At 42.1% G+C, this 12579-nt stretch overlaps 1 protein-coding gene across 4 annotated transcripts in view; it reads left to right on the top strand.

The window, feature by feature from the left end:
• AOAH (acyloxyacyl hydrolase) overlaps positions 1-12579 on the top strand; it is a 74906-nt gene that overhangs the window by 11426 nt on the left and 50901 nt on the right. For 3 of the 4 annotated variants that reach the window (XM_083868524.1, XM_083868523.1, XM_083868525.1), the window contains exons 3-5: positions 2666-2761; positions 7927-7987; positions 9083-9182. In XM_083868524.1, coding sequence (XP_083724650.1) covers positions 2666-2761; positions 7927-7987; positions 9083-9182 — 257 coding nt within the window. Of the gene's footprint in view, positions 1-2665; positions 2762-7926; positions 7988-8902; positions 8968-9082; positions 9183-12579 lie in introns of those variants that run through there. The other variant, XM_083868526.1, reaches the window with a different exon arrangement.

Here is a 12579-nt window from a genome sequence, read left to right as displayed (position 1 = left end):
TGGTCAAAATGAGCAACACTACTCTCTGATGCAGTAGGTGTCAGCTCCAACCTAAATAATTCTATGATCTGTAGAACTCTCAATCTCATGATGCAGAAGAATGAGAGCTAAAACTACAAAAGCTATGCACCTTGGAAAATATGAAAGGACCAGCTTCTCCCTGTCTCTCTGCTTGGACTCCTTTTTGTCTTTCTGACTTCTAGACAGCAAGATTGATAGATGAACATCTGACCTTGGTAAGAGTAGAAAGGAAAGCACAGAAAGATTGTGTGGTTTTGCAGTTAAGTTATCATTTAGGTAATTTAATTTATCTGAGCCTCCATCCTCATGAATAAAATAGACATAGAAGTCAGGCATAGGGTAGCCCTTGTTGTCAGTGGGTTGTTCATGTGTGTTAATACAACCTTTATGTAATGACTTTTAGACGAGGTGCTATGGCATGTTTTCAGGATGTGCAGTGCCATCTCAGTGCTAAAGAGTGTCAGTCCAGCAAGGCTATTACCACACTACCTTGGCAAAGGATCCAGGGTCTGTTTTCTGTCCCTGAGGCCAGTGAAGGGCAGGATTTGCACTAAAACAGCTGAAGTCTCTTGCAATCTTTTAAGGTCCACCCCCACAACTGTGGGAGTGCTGGATGTCCTACCCCTGGAAACATTTGAGATCAGGTTGAACAGGGCAAGCTCTGAGCAATCTCATCTAGGTGCAGATGGCCCTGCTCACTGCGGGGGGCGTGGACTAAAAAGGTCCCTTCCAACCCAAACTGTTTTATGATAAGGCTGTATTAAGGTTAAACCTGGACCAGAGGGCCCTGGCCTGTTCTTTGAGACCAAGACTTGAACATGCTACACCCTTCATCTCCGACCTTCCCTTTACTTTTAGTTTGGGTCTTTATTATTCAACTTTTTTGGGTTTTTTTCAGCTTTATTATTCAACTTTTTTGGGGTTTTGTGTTTTTAATTACCTGTTAATTCCTGGGACTAGATAGCCTCTGGCTACCAGGGTGTTGGGGAGGGGGGCAGGAAAGAAGGAATGTCTTCCTTCAGCTTTTCTTGGTTCTATCTGTCTCCATTTATTCTTCAATTCTTTTAGGCTGACTGGAGGTAATGGTTCTTAGCATGCTTTATAAATCATTCTGCAGAGGATCTTGAGTGAGCCTTTTATTTAATAAGTATGGAGAAGTGGGCTTTTATCCCTGCAAAAGAAGTGACAAAATCACTGTAATTTCTTCTGGATTACTGTATTTGGGATAGAAGAAGAAATTGGTCTTAGAGCAAGTTCCAATTGCCCTACCTTCTCTTTTACTTGCCACAGAAGCATCAGAGTTATTTATGTTGAAAAACAGCACTTTGATTTAATAGCAAATAGGTAGGGGTGCTGTGAAGGAATTTAGAAACTCACTTTGAAGAGTTGTTCCAGTCTGAAGACCTGAACATTAATATTCTTGAGCTTTGGAAAAACATGAGTCTGCAGCCACATCAAATTGCTGCAGTTCACCTCCATTTCTAGACCCTGCTAGAGCAAGTCTCAGAGATGAGATTGCTTGCACAGGAGAGGAAACAGGATTCAGTTACAGGGATTTCAAAGATAAATCTTTATTCAGGCTGCTGGAAACTGGCACCCTGGCTCCTTGTCTCCTTTTTGCCCGGGATACCTGCCTCTTGCACAGGTTCTGAGTCTGGGCAGGGCCATTACTCTGACTGACAGGTCTGACTACAGTGGGCAGACTTGGCATCACCAAAGCTGTATTCCTCGTAAAATGGTGAGGCCACTGCAGAGAAAACACAATGCTGATCTAAAGCAAATTAAAATTGACTTGAAATGAATGCTCATGATGTGGAGTTTGAATGACTGTTCCATGGAGTTCACACTGAATCTCTTTAATCCCCAAAACAGCAGAAGAAAAAGTGCAGCAGATCTCAAAAAACACTTTGCTAGCCCTGTTCACACCCAGATTAGTGATGAGAAATAACCAGATTCGTAGGGCATAGGAAGTGGTGAAGTGGTTTCTTTCCAACCACAGAGGCAGAGCAGAATGAACTGTGAAGACATTTTGGTTTTAACAAAGGCATAAATAACTGGGCTCAGCAGCCCTGCGTGTGCTGAGCATCACTGGGCTTCACAGGAAAGTCTGTGAAGAAATTGTGCCACCAATGCTCTGTCATGGTCAGCACACATCTCTGGTGTGACTTCTCTTCTGTAGGCAGTCACAAACATTTGGTTTCCAGTTTTAGTACCTCTCTGTGCAGCTTGTGCGGAGGGGTATAAAAGTCCTGTTAAGTACAGACCTGTGCCTTTTTTCTTGTGAGATAAAATGAGAGAGCAGGTGACCAGGCAGAAAATTGTAGCAGTGGCTATCCCCTCCACTCCTCAATTTCCAACCTTGAAAGAATGGAGTCATTTTTCCAGGAGCATCAAAACACTGCTGTAAAAGCCACTCAGTTCTGTATGCTCCTCTGGAATCAGCATCCTCTCTCTAGTAACTTACAGGGTTTGAATGAAGACAGGAATTCAGTGGTATTTTCTCCCCTTGAACACCCAACTGCCATGGAGCATCTGAAGAAATGTAATGCCTAAAGATGCCACAAATACTTCTGTGGTACAGGGTGCTTCATAGCATTTCACCAATAACAGTATTCCCTCTTCTTGGTTTTTTGTTCTCTTGAAGGATGCGTGCTTGTGGTGTCTGTCATTGAACAGCTTGCACAGTGGCACAACAGCACAGTAAAGGCAGCCATGGAGAGACTGTGTGACTACATACCTGGTAAGTACCAAATAATGCACCATATGTCACGTTGGTGCTGATGTATTTCCCTGTTAATTAAAAATTCGCATGGGAAGTCTGAAAAAAACCTTTATCCACCTCTTGTGCAGTATCTCAAATGTGTGTAGCTGGGAAATAGCAAGTTGCTATTTACAGGAAAGTCAGTGGCATGGCTTCACTTAGATTCAAAGCTGGGATTTTGTCAGAGTGAATGGGGCTATATTAAGCCCCACATGCGTGAGCACCAACCCATGCAGACCAGTTCCCTTCGTTTTTCTCCCCTTTTTCTCCCATTTGCCTCTTTGTTAGCAGCTTAAGAATAGATTCACTGTATATCCCACTACTCCTCCTGCTTGTTGATAAGGGTCTTTATAGGGACAGTGAAGATGAAAATGTTTTCAGCGGGTATGGGAACTGCTATTGTAAAATTTGAAAAATGAGATGAGGCTGACAGGTGTAAGATGTGAGCATTTGGTGTGCACAGAAAAGCTACTGAAATGTAATTTGTGATACAAATTTCAAAAGCAATAGCTATACCATGTGAATATATGTAAGACTCCCCTTTTTCTGCCCCTTATTTTATCTACCCAAAGGAGGTTGGAGCTCCACGTGCACACCCCTAAATAGAGAACAGTTTGAATGCCAGAATAGCTTTGTGCCTCACAGACCAATCCTATAACTATTTAAGTAACTAGATCTCACATTCATGGTATCTTTTTAATGTTATTAATGTAAAAATATGGCTTAGGATTCTTCATTAAAATGTCATTTTTATATGATTTCATGAATTGTATCTCTGAGAAACCATCTCTCTCTGTAGACCCTAGTTTCACAGAAGATATGTGTAGAATATTAATTCCCTCCTTTCCAAGGGAGGATTTCCCAAGGCAGAATGGGGCAGGGAGCTAATTGCTAGGATTCATTCATTGATAGAATGATGCTTATCTGATTTCTATTCCATAAGTCATATCCTCAGTGTTTTAAATTACAGGCACATAACCATGAAGTTGCAATTAGAAGCACTGATCCTGCTATTAAAATACAATTTTCTTCTTTAAATTATGACATGCTAGCTCTGTGTTCATGATTCACTCAGTGGACCTTGTTCTTCTGACATGTCAAGATATTTCTTTTCAGCTGCCATTCTTTACACACAGAAAATCCTATTATCCCTTTAGTTGAATCTGTATAATCCAGTTACCTTCTGAGATGCATGGATATACCCAGTAGAAAAAAAACTGACCCTGAACTTGAAAGGAGTGAAAAATCCTATGGATTGTGTGGGAGATACAGTGTAACCCGATTTATCCTCTCCTGGGAGGTGAACACTGCAGCCCAGCAGGAATCAACAGCTTCCTCTTGCTGCTTGAGACACTAGAAAAGCTTTGGATGCTCGTGAGGAGCAAACATACTAAAGCAGGTCATGCATTTCACACGGAGAAACAATTTCTTTATTATGCACATGCCTACAACTGATAGCAAGAATAACAGCAACAAATTAATGGCAGCGAGGCTTTTCCTAAGGCATAAAAAGGAGTAGGACTCCAAAAACCCTAGAAAGTGGGGTTTTTTGAGGGCCTCCTATAATTCTGATTACAATCAAGTCAGGTTTGGATCAAGCCTTCTGTAAAGTTATGTGATGTTCAAGAATAAAAAATGCTTAGGGAAAAAAGAGAGAAAAGTTCAGTACCTGTCAGTCCCACTCAGTTTCCCAGGCTGTGTAGAAAACAGAACCATAGACTCATTTGTATGGAAATACTTGCAATGTGTGTGATTCAAACGACATGGCAAATAAACCTATGAGAACAAGAACAGTAATGTCATGAGAGAAGAAGGCTCTTGAGCAGATAGAAAGGCCAGGTCTGGGGGAAGGGGTACTATTTGCTGCGTAAGAGATGCTGTTAGCAAGAATGTATGTTTACCTGGATACTGTCTGCTTGATGACACAGAGGTGTCTGATACCCAAAATGTGCTTTGAGACCCTCTGCCTCCGGCTTTGTCTCTGAGTCATGCTCTGCTTCTGTGTTGACCACTGCTGTGTAAACACCTTAGAGCTCAAGTGCAAATGGCAACATGATAATAGCATCTTTTTAGCAAATATTTGTCCTCTGGGATTCAGCCAGCATTCGTGTTTCCAGGACTATGAAGCTATATAGGAAAATCTTCCAGACTGTCCTTAGGGGATCTAAGGGATCTTAGGGGATCTCTTTTACCTGAAGCAAGTATACTCAACATTTTCTCTAAATTTTCCAGCATTTAGTTTTGTTTAAGCTCTTTTCTTGCCCCTGAACACCCACAGTTACAAACAATTTTTCTCTTTCTCTCCCCCTCTTTTCTGACTTGCACGACTTCTTCCTAACAGAGGTTTCTCTCTGCAATATCCTCTCCTTGCATGTGTTAGCAGAGCTGGAGATTTGCAAACACATGAATGCAGTCTGGCTCCAATGGCAAGTCCTGTGAACACTGTATGTGGTTTGGTCTTGGTGTTTTGTTGAAAGCCAAAACCTGAATGACATCTGAATCTTCCAAGAGGACTTCATGTGCTCAAAGATAATTTGACTATTATTACTATTCCTTTTACCTCCCATCGTTTTTTACACCATGGGGTAACTGCACGTTAATTTTCCTATATGCATAAGGAAATCAGTGTGACCAGCAAAACACCTATATCAGCTCCCCAGAGCTGACAGGCAGCCAAACTCTCTTCTCAGACACCAGGAGAGGTTAAAGCAGCCAGCTGACTCCTCCAGAGCCAAAAATGTTGTGGAAACCAGCTGGCTTGGGAAACTCATAAGGAGACCATCACCTGTGATGCACAGGGGAGGTGTTGGGGAAGCCAGCCATATTTTCCTGCAGGCAATTTAGGGAGCCTGGTACCCCACTGGCAAGCCTCATCAGAGGTTGTTTTAATCAGCAGTGATGCCAAACACAGGATTATTGGTGTCTGCGACATCTTTCATTTTAGGTGAACAAGAATAAAATCTAATTCTAGTCAGGAGACCAATTTTTACTTGCAGATTGCTTCTAAAGAGCCAATAGTGAGGAGTTATGTGGCAAAGGAGGCAAAGAAATGAAGCTAATAACTTGATTGAAATAAAACACCTGTCATGGGATAAGAAAAATCAGCTACTGTTGTTACAGGCACTGCCTGCAGCACCATGAGTAAGAGGGTGTTGGGAAAATTATCTCTTTGTTCCCTGATATGCCTTCCTGGTGCCAGTCCATCTTTCTCAGGTGCAGGTTGCCAGCCAGGGTGCCTGCAGTCCTGGCAGGAGAGCAGCTGTGGGAGTAGGAGCACACCCATGCATACCAGTGGAGTCCCTGCCACAAGGATTTGTACCCTCCACACAGCAAAACTATACACCCTGTATGCAGCAGCTCCCCAGCCCTGGGCGTGCCCAGCCTGACACTGCTTAAAATGGAATATTCAGCCCAAAGTTGGAGGGAAACATCTGCTTTGGGTGTTTCTATGGCTTTTCTCTGGGAAAGATGAGGATACTCTGCTTTCTTCTCCAGGTACAGATAGTTATCTGTCTGGGTAATGGTGCAAGAGAAAACGACAACTCGAAGGAGTTTGAGGAGTTGCAAGTTTGTTGTCACAGCACTTGTGTGAACCTGTCTTGGTGGGATGCAAATCCCTCTGGGCTCCATCCACACAGGCTCAGAAATACTCAGAAATGTGAGGGCTGAATTAAAACCTTCAGAGAAACTAAAATACATAAATCTACACAGACATGAGTTAGAAATGTAAGTTTAGTTTTAAATAAGTAGAGACTATTTTAAGTTCCTTAAGCAAATAAGAGACTGTATTAGTAAGAAAAGCCTTAAAGCCTAGCTTAAAGTTCAGTAGCATTACCTTTTACAAAGTTAACCAAGTCCTAGACATAATGAAAGCATAATGTAGCATTTGCTAGCATTCCTAGATAGAACAGATAGAGCTATGTACATAGAATTTGTGTAAGAAATTACGACACTTTTGCACATCAATGTCAGGTTCGGACAGGTCCAACAAGACAGTAGTAGAATTGTCTTCGTAACCGATTGAGTAAAAATAGAATAAAAATGCACTGCTTTCAGAATGCTACAGAACACACATCACGGATGGATGCTGTTTTTGCTGCTGCTGATAAGCTCCTCCCACTTCTGCTTGGGACTTGGGGACTCAATGCTAGAAGGCTTTCTGCATAATGACACGAACTGTAACAACTCTGCCTTCATGAGACTGATCTAGACATGCAATAAATTACTTTTACAATTACCCAGCTTTGTTAGTCTTCTGTGAAGACCCCCAATACTTGACATTGCCTCTTATGACATTTCACATCACTACCCCAGCTGGAGCAAGGCCTGACGCCTCCTTGCAGGATATGTGCATGGTTAACCAACTGTAGTCTGTTCAGGCCAAGAAACAGGCAGCTCTCCTCCATGGGAACTGTCAGATCTGTGCCCTGCTTGTATTCAAACCCCCACTCTCCCTCAGTGTCTTTGCCTGGGAGCATGGACCACCTGTTATTTTACAACTTTACCTTAAAGAAATCTCTGATGAACTGTCTTATCAATGCCATGCTTTGCACATATTAAGGAAACCACTTGAACCAGCATCCCAAAAAGGACATGGCTGTAGACTGGGAAAGGAAGCCAAATGAAAAGTGTCAGATATTTTTTTGAATGCAACTACTCCTGCACAACTTCTGCTCTACACAGAACATTCTCTCTTAAATTCACAAGCCCCCAGAAGCTCCAAGGCAGATCTAGGAGTAGCATCAAGCCCAGCATCACTTTCTGCTCTTTGATTAATGTGTTTGTTTTCTTTCTTCTTTCAAACCTACTAAGATGTTTGTTTAAACTGCTTAGAAGATGCTGTGGCATGCACAATTTCTTTTGACTTATCTGTTATGCCATACTCAGAAAAATTAACAAAAAGCTGGTTATCCTTTTTAGTCTTTATCACGTGACTTACCTAAAGCCAGAAGGGTTTTAGGCAAGATTAGAAATTCAGATTTTCCCATTCTCTGGTACTACACTGAGGTCAGAGATTCACGTGCCTTCCCCTACGATATATCAGCATTCGCCTTAATGAACAAATTGCTGCTGTATTTTGACTGCTATGAAACTGGTTTCACCACGCTCAATTACTTTAAAAAATTTAAATTTATGTTTTCTAGAAAAACTGCAAGGTTTCTGTTATGTGCTTGCTGAACTTTATGGACCACACATAGCTGAACTGTAAGTATTGCTGTGTCCTCTCAGATTTTTATTTAGTTTGTTCTTGACATGCACAGATGTGCTGTCAAGTTGACGTGGAGGGATTTCACTCCTAAAATCACCTTATTTTTAAAGCAGAGATGCTTCAGAGTGATTCTGGTTTGGCATTTGGCACAGCTATTCCTGGGTGAATAAACACAGGCTGCCACTGGTAACCATTTTGATATTCCATTTAAATCTCAGATCAGGCCCACCTAATATAATTATCTTTTGAAATTCAGCTCATTTGGCTGAGGGAGGAATTTGAATCACCCGTGTGTGTGAGACAGGTTCTATAAAATCACACTATAGTTGCTTGGCTCTTGCTTTCCATTCTACCTTTAATCAGGCTTTCTAATTGTCAGCCCCTACATGCTCTCAGCCCCGACCTTGATATGCACTCTTGGGGAAGCCTACTATTTAATCTAAGTGATTAAAAAAATAAAATGTAGGTCATTTTATTCCTCTTTGAAAGTTCTTAGTTTAATTAACAGAGCTTTTACTAGACCTTCTTCTTCCCTAGGGCTTTTATTTTTGTTTTTAAACTAGCCAAGGGACTGCAAAGTGCTTACAGGACTAAGAAGTGCTATAATCAAACATTTTAATTTAATTCCTGATTAGCCTAGAGGTGTGCCCCAAAAAGGAAGAAACAATCCTAGCACTCGTGCTTGGTGATTAAAGGTTAAGGATCTTTGAAGGATTTCTGGTTATTTTGTTGAGTTAATGATTGAACATTCATATGTGCCAAATTGCATATGCATTAACTTTAACCTTTAAATCTTTGTCAGGCTTATGATTGATTAAAAAACTAGAATAGTTTTTAATGCATTTGATTCAGGTGCTGCATGTAGAGCTCAGTCCTTTTTCATCATCCTGGGTTCCAATTTTAAATGCTGAGTAGGATGTCGTGGCAGAAAATCGTTAGAACCCAACATTGAGTAGCGGTTATGGGCCACGGTGAAGTGAGCTGAGATTATTGTGTGGTGTTGGGAAGATTTAGCTTCCCATGAAAATAGCTTCTACTTTCAAGAGCCCAGAAAAACATAATAGTCTTTCTTTATGCATCATTTCATTCAGCATAGACAGGGAAATGAATGCTGATGTGGTTTGCCATGCCTTGAGGCTGTGTAAACAGGATCCAGGACAACCGCTTTGTCATCTCTACTCTCCTCCAAAGGTGAGTTGGTTTCCCACTTTTCTTAAAACTACTGATTGTGGGAGGTATTTTAAGATGGAATTGAGCAGTTTGAAGGCTTTCATTGCACATACATTGTCTAGGAAATAAACATTTAGAGCACGGATATTCCTTAAAAATGTCTGTTTGAACAAAAGGTGCATAACACACATTAGCTGTGTGGACCATCATCAACTGGGTTGAGGGTGCATGAGAGTCACAGGGCCAAATTCTCCTGTACCAGTCTGGATAAGAGAGGAAGAGCAGGGAATTTATTGTTGTGCAATACAATAATCCCAAAGCAGATACTCAGCTGAGGTATAGCTATGCTACCACATTACCACGGCACAACAAGTGATCCCCATGTTGCCTGATCTGCTGTGACAGCCTGCATGGACACGAGTTACCTGCTGCAAATGCAGGGTTATTTGACTTGGATTAGTCTGCAGTGCAAGAGGTTTAAGCTAATGTGCATTATCTTTTGCCACAAGCTGAAATCACATTTAACTACCACCTCTTCTCTGATGTACTTCCTACAACATTTGCACACCCTTGATTGCATGTCCTAGACCTTTGCTGTACTTGCACACATACATATCTGCATAGGTGTCTAAACACGTGCTGTTTGTTTTGGGATTCTTTTGGTTATGAGCAATGTTTTCCACCACAGCCATCATCACAACCTCCAGTCACGCTAAAACCTGGGAGTGATGGGGGTTGTCTGGTGATGTTGAAAAGCAAGCCATTCACTTCAGCACCTATTTTTGGAAATCTTTTTCCCTGCATCTCGTTGGAGAAAGGCATGTTTGATTTTCTAACAGCCTGCGTGAGATGTTTCACACAGGGTCTGTTCTGCCAGTCATTGAAATCAGGCAATCTTTTGATGGGCTCCAATGATCTGGAATTCATCTCCAAGGTGGATTTAGTTCTGCCAATATTAAGGCCTGGAGAAACACTTGCCTTCCAAGAATGACAGGAAAATTTAGTTTATAGCAGGTTCGAGTCTATGCTCCACGATATGTCAACGTAGAGATCTATGGGTGTGCAACCACACAGGGGTGAAAGACGATGACTGCAGGCAGCAGAGAGGGCCCACACTAAGTTGACTCAGCCAGAATATTGCCCAAACTTCATCAAACAGGTACCATCAGAAATCCCCCATCTTGAACTGAGTGTCAGAAGTGCAAGGTGCCTCTTGGAGAGAAAGAGGATGCGGGCAATGAACTGCACTTAAAGAGAGGGATGGGCTCGCCAGGGCTGCACAGTGAGTTAGGCTAAGGAGCCTGGAGAGGGGGGCTGTTTATATCAAGGTGGCTCCTGTGAAGAAATTAGAACACCTCTGCTGAAATGCTAGGCTGATCAGAGAGAGGGGAAAGGATACCACTCGTGGCATTGCTGTCACATCCTTGTGAGATCTTACCCATCCCCAGGGCAGGTGTAGGACCAAGGTGTTCTCTCCTTCCACCTCAGCAACCACTTCAATGAGTGCACTGTCCACAAGGAAAACAGCTGAATGTGGTGGGGCTTTGGTTTATTTCTTTTTTAAACAAACTTTGGACTCTTTTTTGGAGACTCTCTGTCTGAGTGAGTGGCTCAAGCAAACCCTCTTCCCTTCCAAGTGGAAGTTAAGCCCCTTTCTGTCAAGGTATTTGTTTCTCAACAGGAATAAGGGAACTCTACCAACAAAAAAAAAATTTTACACTGACCATGCCCTTCTTTTTGGCTCTCCTCATGCCCTGAGAAAGCATAAGGAGATGAGAAAAGAAGACCAGTGCTTGGAATTCATGCTCAAGTGGTTGATAAATTGCCCACAGTAACTCTGTGACTAGTCAGACTGAGTAAAGATGAATTATGGTTGAAAAAAATTAATATACAATCAGAGACACAGGTGCATAAAATACAGTTTACCTCACATTTGCTTCTTTAGTTTGTAATTTGATTGATCACTTCAGTTTTATGAGTCTGCAAATGTTGGCACAGTCCCCTGCCGAGTGTTTGAACAAGACTTTAATACTAATGACTGTTCTGTTCAACTCTATTGATTTTCAGGTACTTCACTTATTCATTTAGACTTCTGGATTCCCATTTTCCCAGAATTAGTATCATATTTGTACTGGCAAAGGGAGCGAAAGAAATAGCGTTGCCTGTCTTTGGAAGGCAGTATAATGCTCAGGTTTTAATTACCTTTAAGGTGGAAAATATCAATGTGTATCTGCTTTTTCCATCATTAGTTTGTTTTCTTCTGTTTGTGCACTGTTGCTTTAGCGCGGTTGTGTTTTGAGGAAGGAAGAGCCCCTGCTCCAGAGGCTTTCAAACTGTCTATTTAATGGAGACGCTGCAATCTGTGTAAACGATACATGCATCATTTTACATACTTCCCTGGTCTCTGAAAAATTAGCCCAAATTATTATTCTTTTTTGCCAAGCTGCCTGGAGCTATTAGCACTCTGTGATTATTCTGGAAGACTTTGCTCTAATTATGAATAAAAAATATTACTCTGTTCACATGGAGCTCAGTGTTCTCAGCCTGGAGCTGGAGGAGAAGGGCATCCAGCCTGAACAAGGGCAGTTCCCTGTTGCTGGGGCTTGGAGAAGGTGGGCTGCTCTTCTGGGAAGCAATTTCAGGAGAAGACCTTTGATGGTGGTGGGGAAGACTGGAAGGAGCCCTTGCAGCTCCTGGATCACCAGCCTGACTGTGAGACCAGATGTCCCTTGTAATGGGTCCTGTGAGGCCCTTTTTGCCACCAGTGGCTTATGGAGCAGAGCAAAGGTTCTCCTCTGCCCTTTAGGATGAGTGTGGCAACACTGGGGTCTCCTTCAAGTAAAGAGACAAACTAATGGGGCACATCCAAAGTGAAAGCTTACTAAAAGTGGCTGAAAAGTGGACAGTGTCTGAAGCTGCTGTAAAATGCTTTGTGGTTCAATGTACATCTGTAATGCACTTTGTGGTTTAAGACACATCAACAGCAGGTATCCTAATATGGGCTGCAGCATCACGCCAAAAGACTGACATACAGGCATCCAAGATAGCTGGTTTAGGATGACTGGATAATGTTTTAGCCAAAAGTGTTTATCAGCTCATATGCTGCAAGACTTTCTGCACTAGGTCATGTAATACAGGGATGTTTCTCTAGTGAGTGAAAAGGACTAAAATAGGGTGAAGAGTTTTACACACTGCCTACCAAGTTTCCTTTCTGGCCCTGGGAACAAACAGGTTTGCAGGAGATTATCTCAGCTTGTCTCTGGATTGTTTTAAGCCAGCTGGCCTGCTTGGTTAAATGGCAATCCTTTAATTGATTTGCTGGGGCCAAAATAATGGCTCAACTTCAGCGCTGTGGTCGTGCTCTAGCAATCACTAAAACAGACTGTGCTGGACATTTGTACTCCATCTTTCTGCCTTT

This window comes from Zosterops lateralis (genome assembly GCF_965231275.1).
Source record: "Zosterops lateralis genome assembly, chromosome: 1".
NCBI lineage: Eukaryota > Metazoa > Chordata > Aves > Passeriformes > Zosteropidae > Zosterops > Zosterops lateralis.
This window is presented reverse-complemented; position numbering and strand designations above follow the sequence as displayed.